At 38.5% G+C, this 22,068-nt stretch overlaps 6 protein-coding genes across 7 annotated transcripts; 4 read left to right on the top strand and 2 right to left on the bottom strand.

Annotated features, from left to right (window-relative positions):
- Positions 1-508: 508 nt before the first annotated feature.
- Positions 509-1,783, top strand: sucl-2 (Succinate--CoA ligase [ADP/GDP-forming] subunit alpha, mitochondrial). Its single transcript, NM_064887.8, has 3 exons — positions 509-641; positions 687-990; positions 1,099-1,783. The coding sequence occupies exons 1-3, from the start codon at positions 522-524 to the stop codon at positions 1,638-1,640; spliced, it is 966 nt and encodes a 321-aa protein (NP_497288.1). The 5' UTR covers positions 509-521; the 3' UTR covers positions 1,641-1,783.
- F23H11.2 (TATA box-binding protein-associated factor RNA polymerase I subunit B) lies at positions 1,763-6,174 on the bottom strand. Its single transcript, NM_064886.6, has 13 exons — positions 6,034-6,174; positions 5,783-5,982; positions 5,065-5,718; positions 4,889-5,018; positions 4,750-4,842; positions 4,316-4,554; positions 4,074-4,265; positions 3,541-3,594; positions 3,208-3,487; positions 3,092-3,157; positions 2,595-2,654; positions 2,070-2,427; positions 1,763-2,019 (listed from the first exon to the last, which is right to left on the bottom strand). Exons 1-13 carry the CDS (start codon positions 6,133-6,135, stop codon positions 1,850-1,852), a joined length of 2,598 nt encoding a protein of 865 aa, NP_497287.2. The 5' UTR covers positions 6,136-6,174; the 3' UTR covers positions 1,763-1,849.
- Positions 6,175-6,262: 88 nt separating this feature from the next.
- ztf-18 (C2H2-type domain-containing protein) lies at positions 6,263-10,595 on the top strand. The gene is made up of 8 exons (NM_001381718.2): positions 6,263-6,460; positions 6,508-6,573; positions 6,623-6,754; positions 6,821-7,086; positions 7,769-8,582; positions 8,924-9,065; positions 9,114-9,490; positions 10,086-10,595. The coding sequence occupies exons 1-8, from the start codon at positions 6,317-6,319 to the stop codon at positions 10,539-10,541; spliced, it is 2,397 nt and encodes a 798-aa protein (NP_001367780.1). The 5' UTR covers positions 6,263-6,316; the 3' UTR covers positions 10,542-10,595.
- Positions 10,596-10,677: 82 nt separating this feature from the next.
- On the top strand, positions 10,678-12,120 carry T24C4.10 (uncharacterized protein). The gene is made up of 4 exons (NM_001381717.2): positions 10,678-10,849; positions 11,302-11,490; positions 11,678-11,735; positions 11,791-12,120. Exons 1-4 carry the CDS (start codon positions 10,817-10,819, stop codon positions 11,964-11,966), a joined length of 456 nt encoding a protein of 151 aa, NP_001366811.1. The 5' UTR covers positions 10,678-10,816; the 3' UTR covers positions 11,967-12,120.
- Positions 12,121-15,131: 3,011 nt separating this feature from the next.
- On the top strand, positions 15,132-20,478 carry zer-1 (Zyg eleven-related protein 1). 2 transcript variants are annotated; one of them, NM_171079.10, is made up of 7 exons: positions 15,132-15,241; positions 15,303-15,389; positions 15,436-15,582; positions 16,096-18,152; positions 18,199-18,330; positions 19,709-19,815; positions 19,863-20,478. In NM_171079.10, exons 1-6 carry the CDS (start codon positions 15,155-15,157, stop codon positions 19,779-19,781), a joined length of 2,583 nt encoding a protein of 860 aa, NP_741090.3. In that variant the 5' UTR covers positions 15,132-15,154; the 3' UTR covers positions 19,782-19,815; positions 19,863-20,478. The 2 variants fall into 2 exon arrangements, with proteins under 2 accessions (NP_741090.3, NP_741089.2); NM_171078.7 differs by lacking the exon at positions 19,709-19,815.
- ucr-2.3 (Peptidase M16 N-terminal domain-containing protein) lies at positions 20,463-22,061 on the bottom strand. Its single transcript, NM_064883.8, has 6 exons — positions 21,982-22,061; positions 21,874-21,930; positions 21,685-21,831; positions 21,212-21,640; positions 20,808-21,147; positions 20,463-20,760 (listed from the first exon to the last, which is right to left on the bottom strand). Exons 1-6 carry the CDS (start codon positions 22,054-22,056, stop codon positions 20,525-20,527), a joined length of 1,284 nt encoding a protein of 427 aa, NP_497284.1. The 5' UTR covers positions 22,057-22,061; the 3' UTR covers positions 20,463-20,524.
- Between the last annotated feature and the right edge of the window lie 7 nt (positions 22,062-22,068).

Raw genomic sequence — 22,068 nt, 5'->3', positions numbered from 1 at the left:
GACTGGTCTGCAAAAAAAAAGCCACAATCTGGTTCTCTTCTTAGAATCAATAGATTTTTTTCTGTTCACTCTCCTATCCGCCTGCTGTGTTCTTGCAAAATGATCTCTGTCAATCTCCCGTAGACTTTGCACTTGTCATTTTTCACTCCGTTTCAACAGATAAGAAGAACTATTTCTAGTGTGTGGCAGCCATAATAAATGTTTTTAAATGTGTGAAATTTTTTACGGATCTGTTTCTAAAACAACATTAAGATTATCTTATTAAATATTTATGGCCACATCATTTGCTCTTCAAAGAATTGATATCGAATTGATTTACATGTTTCCTAATAAAAAAGAGCAATCTATGTATAGGCTATAGTCAATTTCATTCACTTGAGTGCCCCGACGTAGCCTCAATTTCCCACGGGGCAAAGGTTCAAATGAAATGATCATGCCATCGTTCTCCTTCTTTAGTTCCTTCGCTTTTTTGTTTCACATACCTTAGCCAATAAATCATATTTTATAGGTACAGTGCTCAAATGGCTTCAACTTTGGCATCGGCGGCCCGTGCTGCTACCCGTGCGGCAGTCACACGTAGTGTGTATAATGACACCCGTAACAACTTGATGATCAACAAAAGCACCAAAGTTATTGTCCAGGTGAGACACGTTTGTGCCGACTTATAAAAAATTTCTAGTTTCCAGGGTTTCACCGGACGTCAGGGAACCTTCCACAGCAAGCAAATGCTCGAATACAACACGAATCTTGTTGGAGGAGTCTCGCCGAACAAAGCCGGTCAAACGCATCTCGGGCTTCCCGTGTTCGGATCCGTCGCAGAAGCGAAAGACCGCACTGGAGCCGACGCTACTGTCATCTATGTTCCTGCCGCAGGAGCAGCTCGTGCAATTCACGAGGCTATGGATGCTGAAATTGGCTTGATTGTGGCAATCACTGAAGGAATTCCGCAGCAAGATATGGTCCGCGTCAAGAATAGACTTTTAAAACAAAGTGAGTATAGTATGATAGATAACATCGATACTTGGCCTGAAAATACAGATTAACTAATTTTGAAAAAATTAGAAAAGTTCTATAAACTGCATGAACTTTCATTTGCAGACAAATCTCGTCTACTTGGGCCAAATTGCCCTGGAATCATTGCATCTGGAGATTGCAAGATTGGAATCATGCCAGGGCATATTCACAAGAAGGGTTGCATCGGAATTGTGTCCCGATCGGGAACTCTAACCTACGAAGCTGTTCATCAAACAACTACCGTCGGACTTGGACAAACGCGTTGCATTGGAATCGGAGGTGATCCGTTCAACGGAACTAACTTCATTGATTGTTTGGAAGTGTTCTTGGAGGACGAACAAACTAAAGGAATCATTCTGATCGGAGAAATCGGAGGACAAGCCGAGGAACAAGCCGCCGAGTTCTTGAAATCTCGCAACTCTGGTTCCAATGCCAAGCCAGTTGTTTCGTTCATCGCTGGAGTCACTGCTCCACCAGGTCGTAGAATGGGACACGCCGGAGCTATCATCGCTGGTGGAAAGGGTACTGCTGGCGATAAGATCGAGGCTCTTCGCAATGCGAATGTGGTGGTGACTGATAGTCCTGCAAAGCTTGGTGTTGCCATGCAGAAAGCTCTTCTCGGCTAGAACAATCCTCTCTTTTTTCAATTTTAAACTTTCATTTAACCCTTTTCTATTTTTCTTCCGGGTCAGCTTTTGTGTCTAATTCTATTTTCTATTTAAGTAGTTAATTTTTTTCTCAGAAAATTCAAGAATAAAATAAGTTCTTCAAAATTAAAAATGCAACAGAAAATATCAACAATCAACAATCAACAATAAAAATAACAGCATTGAGATCACCAAAATTTAACAGCTAAAATACCAAAAAACTGCTCAAACTCGTAACACAATTTCATGATTCTGTTTTGAGCGCGTTGGACTTCTGTCTCGGTGACGGAATCCCGAATCTCTTGATTACGATAGTCGATAAGCTCCATATTGATAGTAGTCGGCATTTCCTCGTGTTCTGAAATACATCATTTCACACTGGCACGTGCGAAAACTGGAAACACAAACCGAAAAACTGTCGAGATAATCTGAAGTATCGCAAATTTTCGATCCGATCAATAGGAACTTCCGAAATGACACCGTATTTTCGCGGAATATGATGAGTTGAATTTCGAAATTTTTGACACTTCAAAGTGATTGGAGACGACGTGAGCAAATCGTCGCGAATCGACTGAATACGCTCAGAAGACGTTAGATGCATTTCAAGCATCACAAATGCTGCATAAACAGCTTTCTTGTCTTCACCAATTATCAGTGAGAGGGCATCGAGAAGAAATTGAAATCGACGAGAGAATGATGTAGCGGCAGTTCCGAGTAGATCATCACACGATTGATTGCTCAAGTAGAATCTTATTGGTCCGGTTACCTGGAAAAGATAATACAAAATAAAATATCTGGCGCTAAAAAGCTAAAATCAGGGACGAATGGTATTTTCCAGCAAATCTGGCAAAGTTATAACTTTGCCAATTGACAAATTGCCGATTTGCAGAGTAACCGATCAGTCGCCCACCACCCCTGTGGCTGAAATCTCACTGGATTGAAATGAGTTTGCCGTGCCGTGCAGTTCTGAATCCAGTCAGGTCGTTTGAAGAGCTGAAATAAGTCCTCGCATTAAATCGAGCTACATTTTTAAGAAAAATTACTGACAAGAATAGGGAAATTTAAGATCGTGTTTAGAATTTTTAGAATCAAAATTAAGAAAAAAACTTAATGGTGGAGTAGCGTCTTTTTCGTTTGGAAATGAACAAAAACGGGAAAACACAAGATTTAACGTAGCGCGTCGGAAGTGAAGAAAATAGCGCGGAAATTCGATTGAAGAGATTAGTCACAATTGAAAATTTGCTAAAATCAACCGATTTTTTTCAAACTGAATGGATTTTTTCTCGTTTTTCTTGTGGTATTTCGGCATTTAGGATCAGTTTGCGCATTTTAGTGTAAAATCCTCATCCACGCTCCGATTTCTTAAGGTATTCGCTGCGAAAATACACATTTTCCGATATTTCCGCATTCTGAAAATTTGAATGAATTACCAAATAATTCTTGGCACATGGGAAGTATTCTTCGAATGTGTCGCAGCTTTCCGTCGTCTTGAAAGCCTGTAACCACATTTTCAGATATTTGGGCACAGGAGACTACAGAAACGAACCGAAAAATGTTTGAAAAACGTGTTTTTAGATTGTCGATCAACATTTTCAAATGTTAACGGATCCCTTTCAATTTCATTTCCCAATACAGTCCTCTGAAATTTAACGGGCGAAATAAGTGCTTCCATTTGGCATCTTTCAGTCAACAATCCCATATGACGAACATCAAATACAGTAGGAAGTGTGGAAGTCGAGTTGAATGACATTTCTGTTGGTATACACTTCTGGAAACCAGCTTGGCGGCGGCGACATGATACTTGCGGTGCTCCTTTTTCTTGGTGACTAGAAACGTTTCGAGCAGTTAAAATATGTGTAGCTAAGCTTGAGAGACTCACAATAAATAATTCGTTCCAAATGGCGGATCCACAACCATTTCTGGAACATGCGATCTGAAAAAAAAACATTTTTAATACGGAAGTTCAATTTTTTGGGAAGTATTTTGAAAAAAGCACTTTAAACTATAAAAAAAGTGGATCTTAAATATTTTTAAGGATATTTTCCATCAGCAGTAATAGTTGAAAATGTCGTTTCTACCATGTTCTTTTTGTTTTTAGAAACAATGAAAATCGGGAAACACATTTTCAAAAAATCCGAAAAATGTTGGCAATAGATTTTGAGCCGAAACTTAGTCATTGAATATTTCCTGAAATTTTGGAATATGTTATACACTGTCTGAATACACTATTTCAAAATTTCAACCTGAAGAAAAACTTAAAATACGTTGAAAAATATTTAAGATTTTTCGAAATTCAGTTTCTTATGCTGATTCTGAGCTGGCTTTTCTCTCACTCAACCAAATTTTTCCGTTTTTTTCTTTATCACAAATGATAGATTGATGACTATGTACTTCATAAAAACCAAAACTAACGAGCTTCTCATTACAAGACTCATATTGTGCCCTTGCCAGCACTTGATTCGCATTTCTAATTGATGAATCCATGAATCGACATCAAAATATTGATCATCCTGCAGAGCACATTGAGCATTATCGAGTTGAAATGTTAAACGAAGAGTTAAAAGAAGATAAGCAATGAGTTTTGCATCTGGAGACAGTAATACTCTGAAACCAAAAGGGTTACTTTTCGCGAAAATCGTTTTCAGGTTACTCACTCGTCACAAAAATCGGCATCCTGTGTGCCTCGTTCCTTTCTTCCGAAACTTGTTAGAAATCCCGAATAATAAACATTCGGAGACATTGCCGCTAGTTGTCCACAATTATATCCCATATCCACGTCGACTTGTTTCAGAAGCTGTGGGCTCACATCACATGGAATTATAGATTCCAGTATAAGCATTCGACTGAGAATGTCTGAAGGAAGATTCAGATTATCCACGAGACGAGCGGACATCTGGAAGGGAGTGAAAAAAGTGATTACATGTTTTCTTGTTGATATCTTTTTTCATGATTGATTTTTCGTTTTTGAAAATTCTAAAAAGGGTAAAATGAGTCGTACGTGCGAGGACCCACAGTCTTAATTTTGAGTAAACACATTATTTTTTCATGAAAAGTAACATTTTAACTTTGGGAATTCTTTGTCACGAACACTTTCAAAGCTTTGCGGAGCCATGCTGCTTGCCAATTTGAGTGATTGATGAAAGATCGTACAAGTTCGCATGATTTCGTAGAGCGGAAAACGCTGGAAAAAAGCATATTCACGCAGGACTAGATTCGAGAAAACGCACTAGAAATGGCTCGGCGTAATCGACAATCGTCGGCTTCACCACCTCTCCTTGTTTCATTCGTTCCGGCTGACTTTGACGGATCAGGCGGATAGATCGACGAGAAATTCGAAAACGGTCTTCTCGAATCCACCTGAAATTGTGAACGTTCTATAGAAGTTTCAGATGATATTTGTCACCTAACAACGTCAGATGTTAGAATAGTCTGATAGCCTGAAGACATCAACGCCGAATGGAGGATTGCGACAAGCATTTCTAAATTTAAAATCAGTTGACTCGCGCGACGTAATGCTTCTTTAGAAAGTGCCGTCGTCACTTTTCGGACAAATCCCATTGTAGTATCGTTCACACGGATTGATTCATCTGGATTCTGTGTGGTTTCTAACGTTAAGTCATCAAGTTGCTGCCCTCCTTGAGCATCTTGATCTCCGTCTTCATCAGAAGCTATGTCCAAGTGTTCAGTGATATTACCCTGGGTTAAAAGGGTCCATGCTGCTGCAGACTTGCTCAAAGCATTTACTCCTTTTCCACGCTTCGCCATTCTTTTTCGTTGCTTTTCTTCTCGCTCTTCTTGTTCGTATCGAAGATTTTCCATGACTGCTACAAATCGAAGATGCTCGTCATTGCCGCATTGTTCAGAATGGCAAAATGCTACTTGACAGTGCGCCAGGTATTTTTGAAAAGTGGCGAGAATATTTTCCTGAACCCGTGATTCGAAATTGAGCTCGTGGACCAGAATGTGTCCGGATTTCGCGAGAATTTGAGTGAAAGAGAACAGTCGGAGTGCCAGCCGGTATAAGTAGTCGGGTGTCGCGTCATGTGGTAGCTCGAGTCTGAAACATTTTTATATAAATGACTGTGAACTTCAAACTGCACTGCAAAGGTTAAATTACCCACTCTTCTCCTTTAATTGCCTGTTGTTGCAAGAAATCGCTTCGTTTTTCGAGAGCTTCCCGCATCACTTGTGCTTTTGGAAGATTTACTGGTGCTGCATTATTTCGAACTCGTTTTTGATCATCATTTTTTCGAACTTTCACTTTTCCTTGTCCAACGGTCTGTTGTAATCCTCCTTCTTCTTCCTCAAGCTCTTCAAAATTCTGAAATGCTTTTAAGATGAATCGAGATTTATTAAATTTGTTTTAATATACCTCAAATAAAGCGCCACATCTATCGCAATATTTGAATCCGTCATTAACGGAAAATCGGTAACCGCCACAGGCATTGCATTTTTCATTTTTTGCTGAGTGCATGTGTTTGATAATGAAAATAATGAAAATAAATATTCTTGCTGTTTTCCGAGAGGTGTGGAAGTACGCTCTGTCTGCAAGGGAGAGTAGAGAGCCTAGACGCAGACACGGGAGAACATTTTGAATTCCGACATAAAATTTGTCTCTCGCATATTTTTAAAACGCCATAGTTTTTTCTTAAAAAATGCTGCCATCGACTTCAAAATCTGTAGAAGTAAATGAAAATTCGGAAGAACCGATTGAACTGGAAGAGAATGTAATAGTAGTCACCGGCGACGAAATTCAAGCAGAAATCGCAGTTGTCGACGGAGAGGAAGTGATCTTTGCGGTAATCAATTTGTTCTTTTTTTGTTTGAAACATCAAGTCTTTTTCAGGATGATGACGAATATATAGAGTACGACCCGTTGAGTATAGCCAATGATCGGAATGCTGTGTATGACGTAAGATTCTATACGGAAACGAATCAGGCAAAAATTAAAAGAATTTCAGATATACCAACCACACGAGTCTGAAAATGGAACATTCATGTGTAAAATTTGCATGCGAACTGGAAAAAACACGGAATACGAGGACAGATCGACGTTTGTAGCTCATCGATACAAATGCCATGGAAGTTTTAATGTGAGTGGCGGCGGCGGCGGCGGATTTTTTGATTTAATCAATTAATAAAATTTGTGAAATTTCCAGAACAACGTAATGTGTCCCCTTGGAGACTGCCGGGAAGTTTTCGCTTCTTTGTACACCCTTCGACGCCATCTTAGCCAGCAGCATGAGCTTCCGATAGAAATTCACTTGCAATCTTTTGTGAATATCGGAGAGTTCGAGAAGTTTCGACATTTGGTCGAACTTGCATCGGGATGTAGATTCATGATGCACACAAAACAACCGAAATATCGCAGACAGGTTATGCACTGCTCGAAGAGTGAGCACAAATTGGTGTTACAAACACAGAAGTGAGTTTGGAAAAAATCGGCTGTGATAGAAAAAGATCACTGAACTACGTAGGAGGTGTGACAGTATTCAAGACTATCTAGGAATTCGAGGCCATTCAGGAGTTGCGCAAGTTTATTTAGGAGCTTCACTTTACGTAAGACGCAACCAAATCTACTCAGGACGTAAGAAACAGTACGCACGATTTTTCCCAGGGAATCAGAGAATTTCGCTGTTTTTTCTCTTTTCGAACAAAAAACTCCCGCGGAAAGTCACATTCCACAATTTTTGAAGTTTTTTGGAACTGGCCTAAAATGTAATTAAATCGAGGAATAAACATCTAATAAAGGACCAAATATCAATTAAGGAGTGATAATTGAATAAAAATTAAGTTCCAACCGCTGCGACTCTGATAAGTTGCCAAAATTTGAGACTTTAGCAAAAAATAGTATATTTTCCAAAACTTTAAGCGGCCGTAACTTAAAAAAAACATTTTCAGAGCGTCTCATTGCGAAATTTGATAATTTTGGACCATTTTGGCTCTAAAAAAGCAGTCTCAGATTTCGGTACTCCACCTTTAAATGAGTAACGAATTTTTTAGTTCTTGTTCTAGTTATAGGCCCAAAACGGAATTTCAGACAACTTTCGAGCCAGTTTCAAACTAAAACTATTTCGGTACTCCACCTATAATGTCTCTTCTTCCAGACACCGACTCCCACGTGAAAGAATGTTGAAAGAAGGATCAGCGTGCCCCTCAGTCATCTCATACCGTGTCGAATCCTCCAGCGGTGAAGTACATACGTTCATGCAGCTCTATCACATCGGTCATGCTCCTGACACAGAATCTCAGAATAGCAATGCAGATAATGCTAGACCAATGGATATAGTGTTCCCCATTAAACCAGCATGTTGGGCTAATCATCCAATGCAATATGTTCAAATCGATGTTCATGAGATGCCAACTTCAATTTATGGAAACAAAATATACGACAACATTCTCATCGTCACTTGTCTGAAAACACGATTTTTGTGGGCGAAACCACTTTTCGAGTGCACAAGAACAGCGATCGGACGAATTTTGAACTCGATTTTTAATGAATACGGTGTTCCGGAGGGATTTTCAACATCATTCTCGCCGACATACATCCGGGATACAATAAAATCATTGGAAAGTGTGTATGCTGTGGAAATTCGAGAAGTTTGGAATGAACCGCTTCCGTATAATTGTCTAGAACGATGGGTTCTGGAACTAGCTCAAAATGAGCTTGGAACACGAAACCGATGGGTAGAACAATTGCAATTTCTCGTAATGGAATATAATCAGAAACCGATTCCTGATCGAATGGAGACGCCATTCGAACGAATGTTCAATAGAAAAGCTCCTAATTTATATCATAATGGAGATAATCAAGAAATCATTCACGACAAGTATATTTCTTATCATTCAGAATTGAGAAATGAAGAGGAAGGTGTTGAGAATCGATTGAACACTAGTTTTGAACCTGGAAGAAAAGTCTTTGTAAGTAATTCGAAAATTTATATTTCGAAGAACGGAACATTTTGTAAATTAAAAATTCAGATTTCTCAACAAAAAAATCATAAAAAACCGAACATTTTCTGATCTTTCATATTTCGTCTTTGGCGAAGCAAAAAGCGAGAAATTAATACAAAAAAAGGAAAATCGGCACAATCTCTACAGTAGCTATTTAAAGAGGTACTGTAGTTTTCGCTGCGAGTTATTTTGCGCGTCAAATATGTTGCGTGATACGCATTCACAGAATTTCGAGTTCCCGTAATACATATAGCATATTTTATATCAAAATATGTTTTTTTTCTCCTAAAGAAACATATTTATTTCAGTTACGCAAAGGAATCACAAAACCAAGACGTGGAAACAACACACAATATTATTTCGGTTACATTGGAGAAGTCGATCCATCAAACCCATACTATCCGTTCAAAGTTCACTACACAAGCTCCGATTCTCCATGGCCATCAGAAAGTTTGTTAGATTTGATAATTACAAATTTTGTTTCTCAAATATTTTCAGGAAACATCTACGCATGGGTCAGCGTGTTCGATCTTCTTCCAACAATTCATGAAATCAGCGAAATGTCAATGACTTCCAAGAAAGTATCAATTGCTGGACTATTATGCTCATGTATGGGCATTGAATCATCACAAAAATATGATCTAACTGCTATGGGAGATATAGCTCGAGAATCGTCGAGATGCTTGTTATTCAGAAATTGTTTATGTACAAACCAAATGTCTCGATTTTGTTGTAAACTTGTTGGAAGAGAGCACTGCAGATTTCATTCGGTATATCCGGAAAACGACGAGTCTTACGCGAAAATGGACGCAGCGCTCTCATCGTTTATTGCGTATAACAAAGATTCCAGTAAGGAAGCTGAGAAGGATTTACAGGTGAGTGTTACGCATCATTTTGCAATTTGCAAAAATCAAAGAAACAGCCGAATTAAATTTAATTTCCCGCGCAAACGAGTGACGTCATTTTCTACATTTTCACGTTTTCTGGCTAAATTTAATGGTTTTTCTTGATTTGTCTTCTATATTTGATTTAAAACACCATCTGTCAATTTTTCAAACAAATTTCAAAAAAAAAATAAATATTTAATTGCCGCTTTTAGGTCAATTTCTATCGGGTTATCAAGTTTTCTTCACGGAAAAAAGTTTGAAAGTTGAAAACAGAGTTTCAATCAAATATAGAAGAAACAATCTGGGGAAACGGGCAATTTTAGCCAGAAAGCGCTGAAATGTAGAAAATGACTTAATTTATTAGAGCGGGAATTCAAATTCAAACATTGTTTTTTAAGTTTTACAGTTATATTCGTTTAATAGGGTCTATTTTCTGTCATTTGAGACGAAAAATGTTGTCTCTACTTCACCTTTAATACATATGTTCCATTGATAGTGTGTCTAGAGTCTCGGCTCAAAAACTATCCACTACTAAAAAACTTTGAAACTTTTTTTGGAATCTAAAAATATGTATTTTCTGCAGGATTCTACCCCAATAGAACAAATATTAAATGAAGTTGGACGACGGCGCCTTGAAAGTGAAATAACTGTCGAAGATCCAGAAGATCTGGCTCCACCAATTCTAGAGCCAATGGAACCAACAGAAAGACATTTGGATACAGAGGAGGAGGAAGAGGAACCAAATCAAATTCCAATGGCCTCCGAGCATATTGATATTGAGGGAGTCGACGAAGAGGAAATTATGGAACATTCGGTCAATGCAATTTCAGAGGAAATCCTCTTCGAGTATGCTGATGATAAACGAGATGATGGTCCTTCCACGCCGAAACGTGGCAGGAGAAGAAAGTCGCCATCAGAATCGGCGGGAAAAAAGAAGAAACTATCGAATAATGATGAATTCGTGGAATCTACAGTCTCTAGGCGATCATCAGCGAGAAGAACTATCAGACCAAAAAATCTAGATGACTATGTTGAATAACTTGAAATTACTTTAATTCCTTTTTTATTTAAAACTCATAAATACTTTGAATATAGACATTTAAATTCCAACAAAAGTGTGATAATCTACGTCCAAAAATGATGAGGGTTGATAACAAGTTTTTGATTTTTTGATGTATGCTCCGTGCTCTCTTCGAAGCGGTGTGTAGGGTTTTCCGGTTTGTCTCTCCTCAAATGATCATAAACTTTTCAATTTTATGACTGTTTGACTGAAACAGTCGGTTTTAAATTTGTATACGTATATTCCAATAAGAAATGACGTTAAATGGATGTGGTGTGCGCCAAGAGGTTGGTTTTTAACATTTTCTGGCAATGACTTCTGATTGAAATTCTGTATTACTCGAATGAGGACCTTTGAAATAGGTTCCAATAAAACATTTAGATGTAGTTGAATAGTGCATTTTTTATGCAATATTTAATGATTTTACGGGTGTCTAGTTCAATGCGGCAATCGGAAGCTTTTTTTAAAACATCCATTTAAAGTAAATCAAAATTTTGGACCGATTCTACAAGCTCCGAACGTGGTGAGAAAATGCACTGCAAAATTCAACAAGTTTTTTCCATCTCAAAGCTCTCTACACACTGCAGCAAAATGTTTTGTATGAACTTATTTGGAGGTATTCATTCAAATGAAACAGGTTTCACTAAAACACTGTGCCTTTTTTCCACTTTTCGACTTTAAAGACAAATGCACAGAATTTCATGAGATTTGAAAAAATGAAAATCAATCGTATCATCAGATCATCCTACGATCTCTCTCAATACTTCATCTCATTCTTGTGATTAGTAATATATTTGTGTTGGATCCACGTGTATTTACGCCATTATGGATAATCTACTCGATTGGTGTTGTATGCTTTTTCACATTGTTCATATATTCGTGTGTTCGGTATCAAGCATGGTTCTTCGTAGTGTCATTGTGCTTTCAGGTATGCCTTCTAAGTTTGGAAATGTCAATTCATCTACCCTATCAATGAAAATATGGGGTCTCGAAACGATCGAAATATAGTACTGTAGTGTCTCACTTATTTCTGTTCTCCTCGTTTCAAAAATAGACAAACTTTGCAAGGGAAATTACGAAATACATAAAGATTGAGACAATTATAGTTTATTCAGGCTCTCTATATCGTTTCAGCCGGATATTTGGCGTCATTGGCTCTAATGGGATATTTCAGTAAGTCTCGTCCATTTTTATCAAAATCGTTGTCAATTAACGCATGAATTTTCAGCCATAAAAATGACGTTAATGTGTGTGGTGTTTGGAACGAATACACTTGTAATTATCACTGACGTTATTTCAATGATAGCCGTCTTTACAATTCGATCAGATCAACTGAGAAGACGTGCAGAGACGAAACGAATTCACAGAAGGCAGGATATAGAAGCCTCATTTTCTAAATATTAATTTTCTGTCGTGAAAACTCCTTATTTCTTCTGTTATGGAGACAAAATGTATTCCGTGCAACACGGTATTGGCACATAAATAAGTGAAAATGTTAATTTGAGTATAAATGAACGTTTCTCAGTATTTTAAATTTATTCCCGATTTTACTCTGCACTTTCGGCTTCACTCAGCATTTGCAGATGGCATTCGTCAATTGAAAATGAATAATTTTGGTATTTTCTTTCAGTACTCTTTCCGATACCCACTCACAAAAGTCAAGAAAATGACGGATGTCTGAAAAACAAAACAAAACACTTAAGAGAATCTATCTAGTGTTCTCATGAGTCGTACGGCGTTTTGATTAAAATTTCGAAATTTTTATGAAGAAAAAAAAACAGAAAACTGACGACCTGGATAGACTTCAAAAACATCGTGATGTCTCTTTTCCTAAACCTCTGCAAAATTATCCAATTTCAAATAATTCTATTGATACAATGCTTCTCAACTTTAAAACAAATAAAAAAATGCAAAACATTTTCCTTAGGTATAAAATTTAAGAGAAAACATGTTTTTAAATCATATCCATGCAAATGCGCTCTACTGACTCTTTCCGTGTAACCAGGTTTTGACACGTGATAACTAAAAAGCTTTGATCAAAAAAATTTAGAATTTATTTTAGGGCATTTGTACGTGTGTGTGTGTGTGTGTGTGTGTGTGTGTAATATGCCTCACAAAAATGGAGCATCTCTCAGAAACGGAAATGGAGCATCCGTTTTTGAGATAGATAGAGATATTTAGAGATGCGCCCAAATGTTCAGGTTTACGGTAGACAAATTGCGTACCCGGTCGTTCATTTTACGCGCAAAAGAAAAGAATTTGTTTTTTTTAATTTTTCATGATCACCACTCTTTTCAACTTTCCTTTTGTTTCTGATTGTTATTAATTTATGTTTTCCGAACATTTAGCCAAAATTCGTAGTCTTCGAATCGTTAAATGACCAAGTTTCCGCGCAGAAGCATAAACCTGTATCTTATCGATTTTTTTCACATCTTTTTCACATCTAATAACCATTCGTTTTTTTTTTCAATTTTGATGCTATCTAGATTCCTGATGAATACCTTCCGAATGCTGATATTTGTGTTTTCTTCCTGGCCCCACTCGATGCCGAATGTCATGTTCTTGTTTGTCTAACCTAAACCGGCTCTGTTTCCGTATCAACAAGGGAAAAATCAATCGGAAGAAATCCCTCTTTCGAAAGAAATGTTTTCATTACAATTTTGAAATGTGCTGTGCACTTTCCAGCTGGTCAAATGACCGTGACATGTGTGATTTTAGTCCAATTGGTCGAGCTCAACAGTTGTTCAGTTAATACTTTTTTTTGCGCTTTCTGGGTTTTTGTGTGTGCTTCCAGAAAATTCTAATAGGATTTCTAATGTCTTCTTATTTCTAGGGCTTCGATGAAACAGGGTTCTAATTTCAAAATAAAAGCCTTTCTATAAATTACGTCCTCAAACATGATGAGCGAAAATTATAAAATCGTGATTGAATATTTGATTTTTTGTGGTATTTCTGATTTTCAAACTTCTCCGTATAAAAAAAAAGAAAACCCCAATTCACTCTGCTCCATTTTACAAAACTAATCAGGAGAACGCTGATGCGATATGCGTATGTGTATGGTGGCAATGTGCTCGCAAGACCGTTTGACGACACAAATACACACATAGACTCATGGTGTGCCGCTATCTATATGTCTGCGTTTCCTGATTCTAGGTGATCCTTGTTCCGCTCATCGTCTCTCCCTCTCTCTCTCTCTCTCTCTCTCTTACCCCGTTTTTCACTTTTTCTCCCCTGATGACTGCCGATGGGGGCCGGGCGCGCTCTGTTTTATCGATTTTCGGGACGAAACAGAATATACTGGTGGTGGTTGTTGGAAGGGATGAAAAGAGAGAAGAAAAAGAAACGACTACACGTCTTCTTCTTCTTCCTCGTTTTCTCTTTCTTACATCCCATCGACGACGCCACTTCTCCCTCGTCTCTAATCTCCTGAGACTCTTTGGTCACGTTGTCTGGGCTCCGCGAGCGCCGAGGGAGCAACCTCTTGTCTTTTTTTTTGTAAGCTTCGATTTTGCTGACGACGTATTTAGTCTATTAAAGTCTCCTAATAACGAATCTTAATATATTGCAAAGTCTACAAAATGTCCTTATTGAAGTTTTTCAGTTGACCTATATATCTATTTGAAATGTTTCAATTGCTGAATTCTTCGATTTTAAGATGTTTCCCTTGTAAATACTGGCGCATGACATCCTAGTGTCATGCTTTCAATAGAGCGCGTTTTCTACTGAACAGCTCACGTGGAATTTGAAATTTTATGCAACCATTCCTTTTGCTCTCAAGGATATTTTCTACTTCTATCAATTTCAAGATTTAGATTGACAAAAAGTAGGAGTTTTAGTGCTAAACGATCTAAACGAAAGATTTTTTTTAACTTAATTTTTTTCTCCAGAACAGTGTTGACGAGCCTAGAAAACCATAGTTTTTTTTGGTTCATCAAAACACGTACGTTTTGAACGCAAATGTAAATCCCTAAAAGCTTCCCGTAAATTGGCACGAGTTGCAGTATTTAACTCGTTGGCCGCGTTACTAGCTTTGGATATTGCGCAAATTTTCATTTTTGACATCTACACCAGTGGTGTGCGGATAACCGATTTTTTCGACTAACGGATAAATCGGCTAATGCCGATTTTTTAAAAACCGGCTAACGGTTAATATCAAAATTTTCGGCTATCTGCAAATTTGGCTAAATCGGCTATTATCCACACACCTACGTAATAAAACAAATTCGCTAATCAGTTTTATAAAAAATATTCTTGTGCTTAATATTCGGCTCTATACTGTATTTAAGATTACTAACAATTTTAACTTTTTTTTTTGAGTTTTGCTTTTCCAGTACACAATGCATAGTCCCATTTATTCGAGTCATTTCTAATCGATGAACATTTATAAATCAATATTATCATCCCTCGAAGAACCAGTCGATATGTGGGCCAACTTGCACTTTTCGTCGTCCTTGAAACCCTATCTCTCGATTTTCTTCGTCGTTTCATTTTTCGTGTCGTGCTTTCATTCTTCCATATGTCGCGTTGCCTTTAAAGTCATAAATATATTTATAAATAATCCATTTTCAGTAATAAAAAGCGGGCAATCCGTGATGTCACATACCGCGGACATACCGCTCGAAGCACCAACGCTTCTAAAACTTGCCTCGTCATCTGTACAATCTCAAATTAATAATGACGTTAGTTTTAAGCCTCAGTACCTATTTTGTTGAAAAAATAAATAATAATAAAAAATTTCAGGAATATATGGAAACAGTTATCCTTCCGGTCCCACTTAGTCAAGAGCTGTTCGCCAGATTTCGTAATAAATGGAATATTCATAACCACGTATGCACCGCACTGACAATTTTTCAGCGAATCCAGTTTTTTTCAGGGTCCGGCTCCAGTTGAACATCTCGGTCCACCAACCGATGAGCCACGTCCAGACCAAGGAAATATTGATATGATTAAACAAGTTTTTAGAATATGGTCCGACTCGACTAGATTGCCATTGGAAAAGTTGAACCTGACAGGTGCAACGGTGAGCTTTGAAATCCTTTTTTCGAATTTCACGAGGAATAAAAAGCGTCGGTTCTTACTAACATTTTCGATTAACTGCTAATTTCGGAATTTAAAATTCAAAATATCATACATTTATTTATTATTGATAGTGTTTCAGGTAAAATACGGTGTTATAATTTTTGAAAAGCAATAAGTTCTCGTGCTCTGTAATACTAAAAATAAGAGGTACATCCACGTGGTGTCAGAATGTCCCATGTTGGTTTGATCTTCGAAAAATGCGGGAGTTGAGACACAGACATCTCAACCAATTTTGCATGGTTAAGAGCGTGCTGACGTCACATTTTTCTGGGAGAAAATTCCCGCATTTTTTGTAGATCAAGCTGATATGGGACAGCCGACACACCACGTGTACATCCGACGTTTTAAATGTTGAACAAAAATTCCACGTGTAGACTACGTAAATCGACAATTTAACCGCGCCGCAGTCTTGCAAAAAACTTCAAATTCAAGAAATACAACTATACTTTTCCAGGTTGACGATCAAATATTCGTGGATCTCCTTCACGCTCACGCACATTCCATCACTGAACTAGATTTGACAAATGTGACAGGAGTCACTGATCTCTCGAATGCCTACCTTTATGCAAGAAGTACGCATTTTCCAATGCTAACATCTATTCGAATGACTTCTATGGATCTAGTGACCGGACACCAACCTCGACGGAAAAATGGTATCGCTTCAACAGAATTTCGAGCGCTGTTCATGCTTGGAGAGGAAGCGTTAGCTGAAGCTCGAGGTCAAATGGAGAGAGATGGACTACGGTCACCATTGTCACCCAGTTCTCAACCATCATCAATACAATCAGATCATCAATCGCTTGATGCCCTTGTACCCTGCGATTCGCCTGTTGAGCCACCGTTAATAACTGCCCGTGCTCCAAATGTAAAAAGATTGTTTCTCCCACGATGTCCAGCAAAGCGGACTACGATCGACGAAGAAGAACAGAACACTCATGTGATTCTAACAAAAATCCTATCGCCTCTACAGCAACTTGAAGTTCTAGATTTGTCGTATTGGAGTAAAACTGACGATATGCGGTGTCTTCAACCGCTTTCAAATACGCTCACTTGTCTCATTTTGTACGATGTACCAGATCTCTATCACGCGGTTCCGAATATATGCCATATGACTGAACTGAGAATTCTTGACGTATCCCAATCAAACCGCGACTCCGGCCTCTACCCACATCCCGTCACGACACTTAACAAGTTGATTGTTAGTCTGAAGTATTTGACGCATCTGGATATTTCATCTACGAACCTTGCCACCCAACCATCTTCTCATGATAATCCGGCACGTTACAGAGAATCCGTTCGAACAGATATTTGTGGTCTCCAATCATTAGTCCGCCCATTGAAATATCTGGGTCTATTCAATTGTGAAAGTGCCAGCCATGTCAGAGAAATACCAGCAGAAGTTGTGTCAGGAGATGCGAACGAGGATCAAGTGATCACTTCCCTCCAAATGTACAAAGATCGGGCTGGTTTATTGCAAAACGTGCTAAACGAGAGTTATCAATTGTATCGATTCGGAAATAGTAATCCGTTGACACGTCATACCGAGGCTCTGCATCTCGTTCTAGAGGCAATGCATCGTCACTTGGCAGATAGCACACTTCAAATCGCTGGATCCGCAAGTCTGTTCTACATTATCAGAAAAGTCGATATGAATCGAGACACGAAGCGACGAGTCGTGTCGGCATTGTTGAGTGGAATGGAAGTGCATATGGAAGAGCAAGTAATGGTTCGCAATTGCTGTTTGTCCCTGTGCCAATTTGAGATCCCACAGGACATTTTGTTCGATTATAGCCGCCTTGCAGTTCTTCTGGTATCTGTTCTACAACACCATAATGCAGATAATTTGACACAACGTATAGTAGTGTTCCTTTTGAATTCCATGGCGTGCCATGTGGAAGGTGATCAGAAAGTTCAAGTTGGAAGTTATGGTGCAATAGAGATGATTCTGGACCAAATCGCACGAAAACACACTGCTAACGTTTGTGATGACGTAATGGAAGTTGGATGGAGTTTCCTTTGGAACATAACTGATGAGACACCAGTAAATTGTGAACTCTTCCTGAATGCAAATGGATTGGATCTCTTTCAAAAGTGTTACGAGGCTTTCAAAACTGAACGAGAGCTGGTTCGAAACATGATGGGCCTCATCGGAAACATTGCCGAAGTTGATGAGTTAAGATCGCAACTCATGAAAGACGACTATGTGAAAATCTTCTGCGCATTACTGGAATCACAGGAGGAATCCATAGAGATCAGCTACAACTCAGCTGGCGTTCTGGCACACATGGTCAGCGATGGTGAAGAAGTTTGGAAGCAAATGACAGTTTGTCGTAATGAAGTTATGCAACGAATTGTGGAAGCAACGTCTTCTTGGAAGCTGGCCACCCGCCGCTTTATAAATTATCGTTCATTCCGCCCGATTTTACGGCTCTTACCACTTTATCATGCTTATGCGAGTCAACACTGGGCAGTTTGGGCACTGGCTAACTTGACAACAACCGACGGAGAAAAGTAATAATTATCTCTATAAATGTCCAGTTTTATTGAATTTTTTCAGATATTGCGCGTATGTACGTGATGAAGGAGGTGTTCCTCTGCTCGAGGAACTTGTTTCCAACGCAATCACTACCACCGACATTCGAACGCTGGCCAATACGGTGCTCGAGAATATCAGAAACGTCGAAAATAAGTGAGTGAGCACACATAAAGTTTTAGGAGAAATTGCAGAAGTTGTGGGACATAGCATAAGAAAACGGGCAAGTTCGTTTAAAAATAAGTATTTTGGCTGACCTAATCTAAAAAAATGTTCAACTAAAGTTTCCAGTTTCTTTTGTAAGATTCAGCAATTCTCTGCAATTTCATTTCCACCTAACTCCACCTAACCGGGCACCACTCGGCTTATTCAAGTAATCTCGCGAAATGTATCAAAATAAAATTTATGAGGTTTTTTTTAAATGAATTTAAATATTAAAAAACCAAAACATAAAGAACCAAAACATAAGAAAGCCTACATTTCTGGCGCAAAATATCAAAAAAAAGAAAGTTAGTAATTTTTTGATTCATTTTTAGCTAAAGTTGCTGTTTTTTTTTGAGCGAAAAATATGGATCTGCTAAGTATTCGATTTGGGTCTGCTAAATATTTAGCATACCTAACTTTGGTCTGCTAAATATTGGCTTCGGTCTGCTAAATATTTAGCATATCTAACTTTGGTCTGCTAAATATTGGCTTCGGTCTGCTAAATATTTAGCATATCTAACTTTGGTCTGCTAAATATTTAGACCAAAGTTAGGAATGCAAAAAAAAAGTTAATTTTCAGCTAAAGTTGCTGTTTATTGAGCGAAAAATTTGGATCTGCTAAGTATTCGATTTGGGTCTGCTAAATATTTAGCATACCTAACTTGGGTCTGGGTCTGCTAAACATTTAGCATACCTAGGGATGTTATGGGGGACGAAGAGGGACGTCCTCCCCGATTTTTAAGCTTTTTCCGGCGTCCCTTTTGTCGGAAACTGGAGCCCCAAAATCAAATCGAAGTACATAATATCCATAATATTAATCTAAATATTTGGCATGCCTAACTGTGGACTGCTAAATATTGGCTTCGGTCTGTTAAATAATTATTTCTTTTCCTTGTATTTTATTATCACTTTTTGTTATTTTAATACATTTTATTGATCAATAAATTTTTATGATAAAACAAGTATAATTTTGATTTTATTCCCAAGGAACACCCCAAGCTTTTCTCTCTTTTTCAGATTTCCTTGGGAATGAAAATCTAAATTACACGTGTTTCATCATAAAAATAATTTCATGATCTTAAAAACGTATGAAAATAACAAAAAAGTGATGATAAAATACAAATAAAGCAGAAAACAAGGAAAATCGCAATCGCAACAATAATTGAAGGCGAATAGTAAATATACAGAAACCCCGTAAATCGACACCGACGCCTGCGCTATGAGATATTTCGTTTTGATGGATTTTTAATACATTTCGCGACATACTTGAATAACCCCATAAACATTAGAGATAAATTGGGTGAAACTCTTAACAAAAACAGTGTTGTAGAGCTCGGAAAGCGGCGATCCGACCTCAAAAGAGGTCTCGTGATCCTGCCGATGATGGTGACGATGAGTATTGATAGCTGTCTTGACGTCTGCTCTTCCTCCCCCCATGTGGGTACTTTTCAGTGTTAGACGACTAATCTGATGTTTTATTACAGACGCAATCCGAAATCAATTCCTGCCGATCTAGCACATTCCTCGAATTCTCCAACATTTGTTCCAAGTTATGTGTCAGATGTCGAGGAAGAAGATGAAGGAGACGTTGAGGCAGATGAAGAGGTTCAAGACTTTGTCAATGTCGATTTTGATGATTATGCTCTTCCAATGGAGTACTAGGGCTTTGTCCTGAATCCTATAAAAGTTTTCTTTCATTTCTGTTATTTTCTATCGGGTAAGCACCGCTCCTCTTCTTTCTTCTCATACAATTTAAACCACTTTTCACCCAAATCTGTGTTAGTTGCTGTTCAGGAATCACTGAAATCAAAGTTATTCTTCTCTAAAGCTCCCCACGCCGCCTTCAATCTCTGTACATTATTATTTTTATCTAGAATATCCTCATTGGGTTCTGGTCGTTCTTCTGTCTGTCCATCATCCCGGTTTCTCCCCATCCCGTCTTATTCAGTTTCTGTTCCCAAGCTCCTCTCTGTCTTGGCTATTGTCATTCTCGTGCAATTCTATTTGTATTTTACTGTACATCTTCCCGCTAAAAACTGAGCTCTTTTCCATTTCATAGCTTCACTCTGAGTCTATGGTAGTAAACGATTTGATGTTTTTAAGAGAACGAAAATTAGCACAAAAAGTTGACAAAAACGAATTTAAATTAAAGCTCGTCGGCATATGGGATTCTTCCGTAATTTCCATATGCAGAGATGGCGAGACGTTCGAACGCGGCTTTGGTGTACTTCTGCACATCACTTTCTTGAATTTTTTGAATTTCCGCAATCAATTCCGACTGTTCTGGACCGTTGTAGAGGGCGTTTGTCGCCAAATCGTAGGCAGAGTAGACGTTGTTTTCAGCGTTGAACAAGATATCGGCGATAGCACGGCGCTTGCAGCCTGAAAAATATTTTATTTTAAAAACCAAGGGCTAATCTCGACTATACCTTCAATATCCTGAACTTGAGTAGTTCTCAACACCTTGACAGTTGCTCGAACAGCAGAATCTGCATTAGCTCCGGTTGCGAGCAAATAAACACCAACAAGGCCACTTCCATCATATGGTGCCTGGAATGCACTTCCAGTAACTCCTTCCGGAAGATTCGCAAGAGCGAGTCCACTGGTTGATCCTGGAAGTGATGCAAATTTCAGTGGAGAAGCACGTCCGATGTGAGCGAGAAAAACTGCCTGGGCAGCCAAAAATTTCAGATCTCCAACCGCTGCTCCATCTCCAGCAACCATTATATGAACATCATTTCCACGAGCGAAACGGCGATAGTCTCCACCCTAAAATGATTTTTTATTCAATATTTATTCAACATAATAAAATTTTTTTTTAAATTTTTCTCACCCTGAAAGGTGACCCCTGATTGGTGATGATATGCCCGTCTGGTACGACACCACACTCCTCGGCATAACTTTTCAAAATAGACCCATCGACATTAATTCCAACGAGAACGGCATTTCCGGATACAAAATGCTTGGCAGCGAACTTGGCAAGTTCCTGGGATTTGTAAGCGCCAACTTGTCCTTTGGAGGAGTACAGTGAAAACGAGAGGGAATCATTGCGGAAGGCAGCGCGATGAATATCCTCAAACACAATTCCATATGGAGTTTTCTGTGATAAATCAGCAAGAATTGTTGGAGTAACATCCTCTAGTTCCCATGGTTTAAAAGCTGGTTTGGCAGCAACGTGGCCGAGGATTGAGAGAGCGTAAGCAGCTTGATCGCGAGCAACACTTATTTGAACACCGAAAATATCACGGGTAGCGAAAGAGTTCTGAAATTAAAATGAAAATGGCAATTTAAAGAGAAAGAATTAACCAAATTGGCTCCACTGGCGGCTGATGACCAAACAAGCTGCAACCCTGGATAAGATTGAGCATCTCTTCCAACAAAGTTTCGAACGTGATGCACAAGTCCAGGCTGAGTGACCTTTTCATAACGAGAACCAGCACGAAAAGCGAGGATCTAGGAAATCGCAAATAGCTTTATTACTCGAATGCGACTCACCAATTGACTAATCGCTCCATTATTTTCTTGAGAAACAACTTTCAATCCATTGTTCAGCTGAAAATTCGATTTTAGTCGACTGAAAATAGGTTTCAACAAATAAATAACCTTTGTTTTGAGTGATCCTGTTGGTTTTTGGGTTTTGATGGCAGCTGCACTTTTAGACACAAACGATGATCTCATTTTACCTTTAAA

This window comes from Caenorhabditis elegans, chromosome III, assembly GCF_000002985.6.
Source record: "Caenorhabditis elegans chromosome III".
NCBI lineage: Eukaryota > Metazoa > Nematoda > Chromadorea > Rhabditida > Rhabditidae > Caenorhabditis > Caenorhabditis elegans.
Note: the sequence above shows the minus strand (reverse complement) of the source record. Positions and strands in the feature narration are given on the sequence as shown.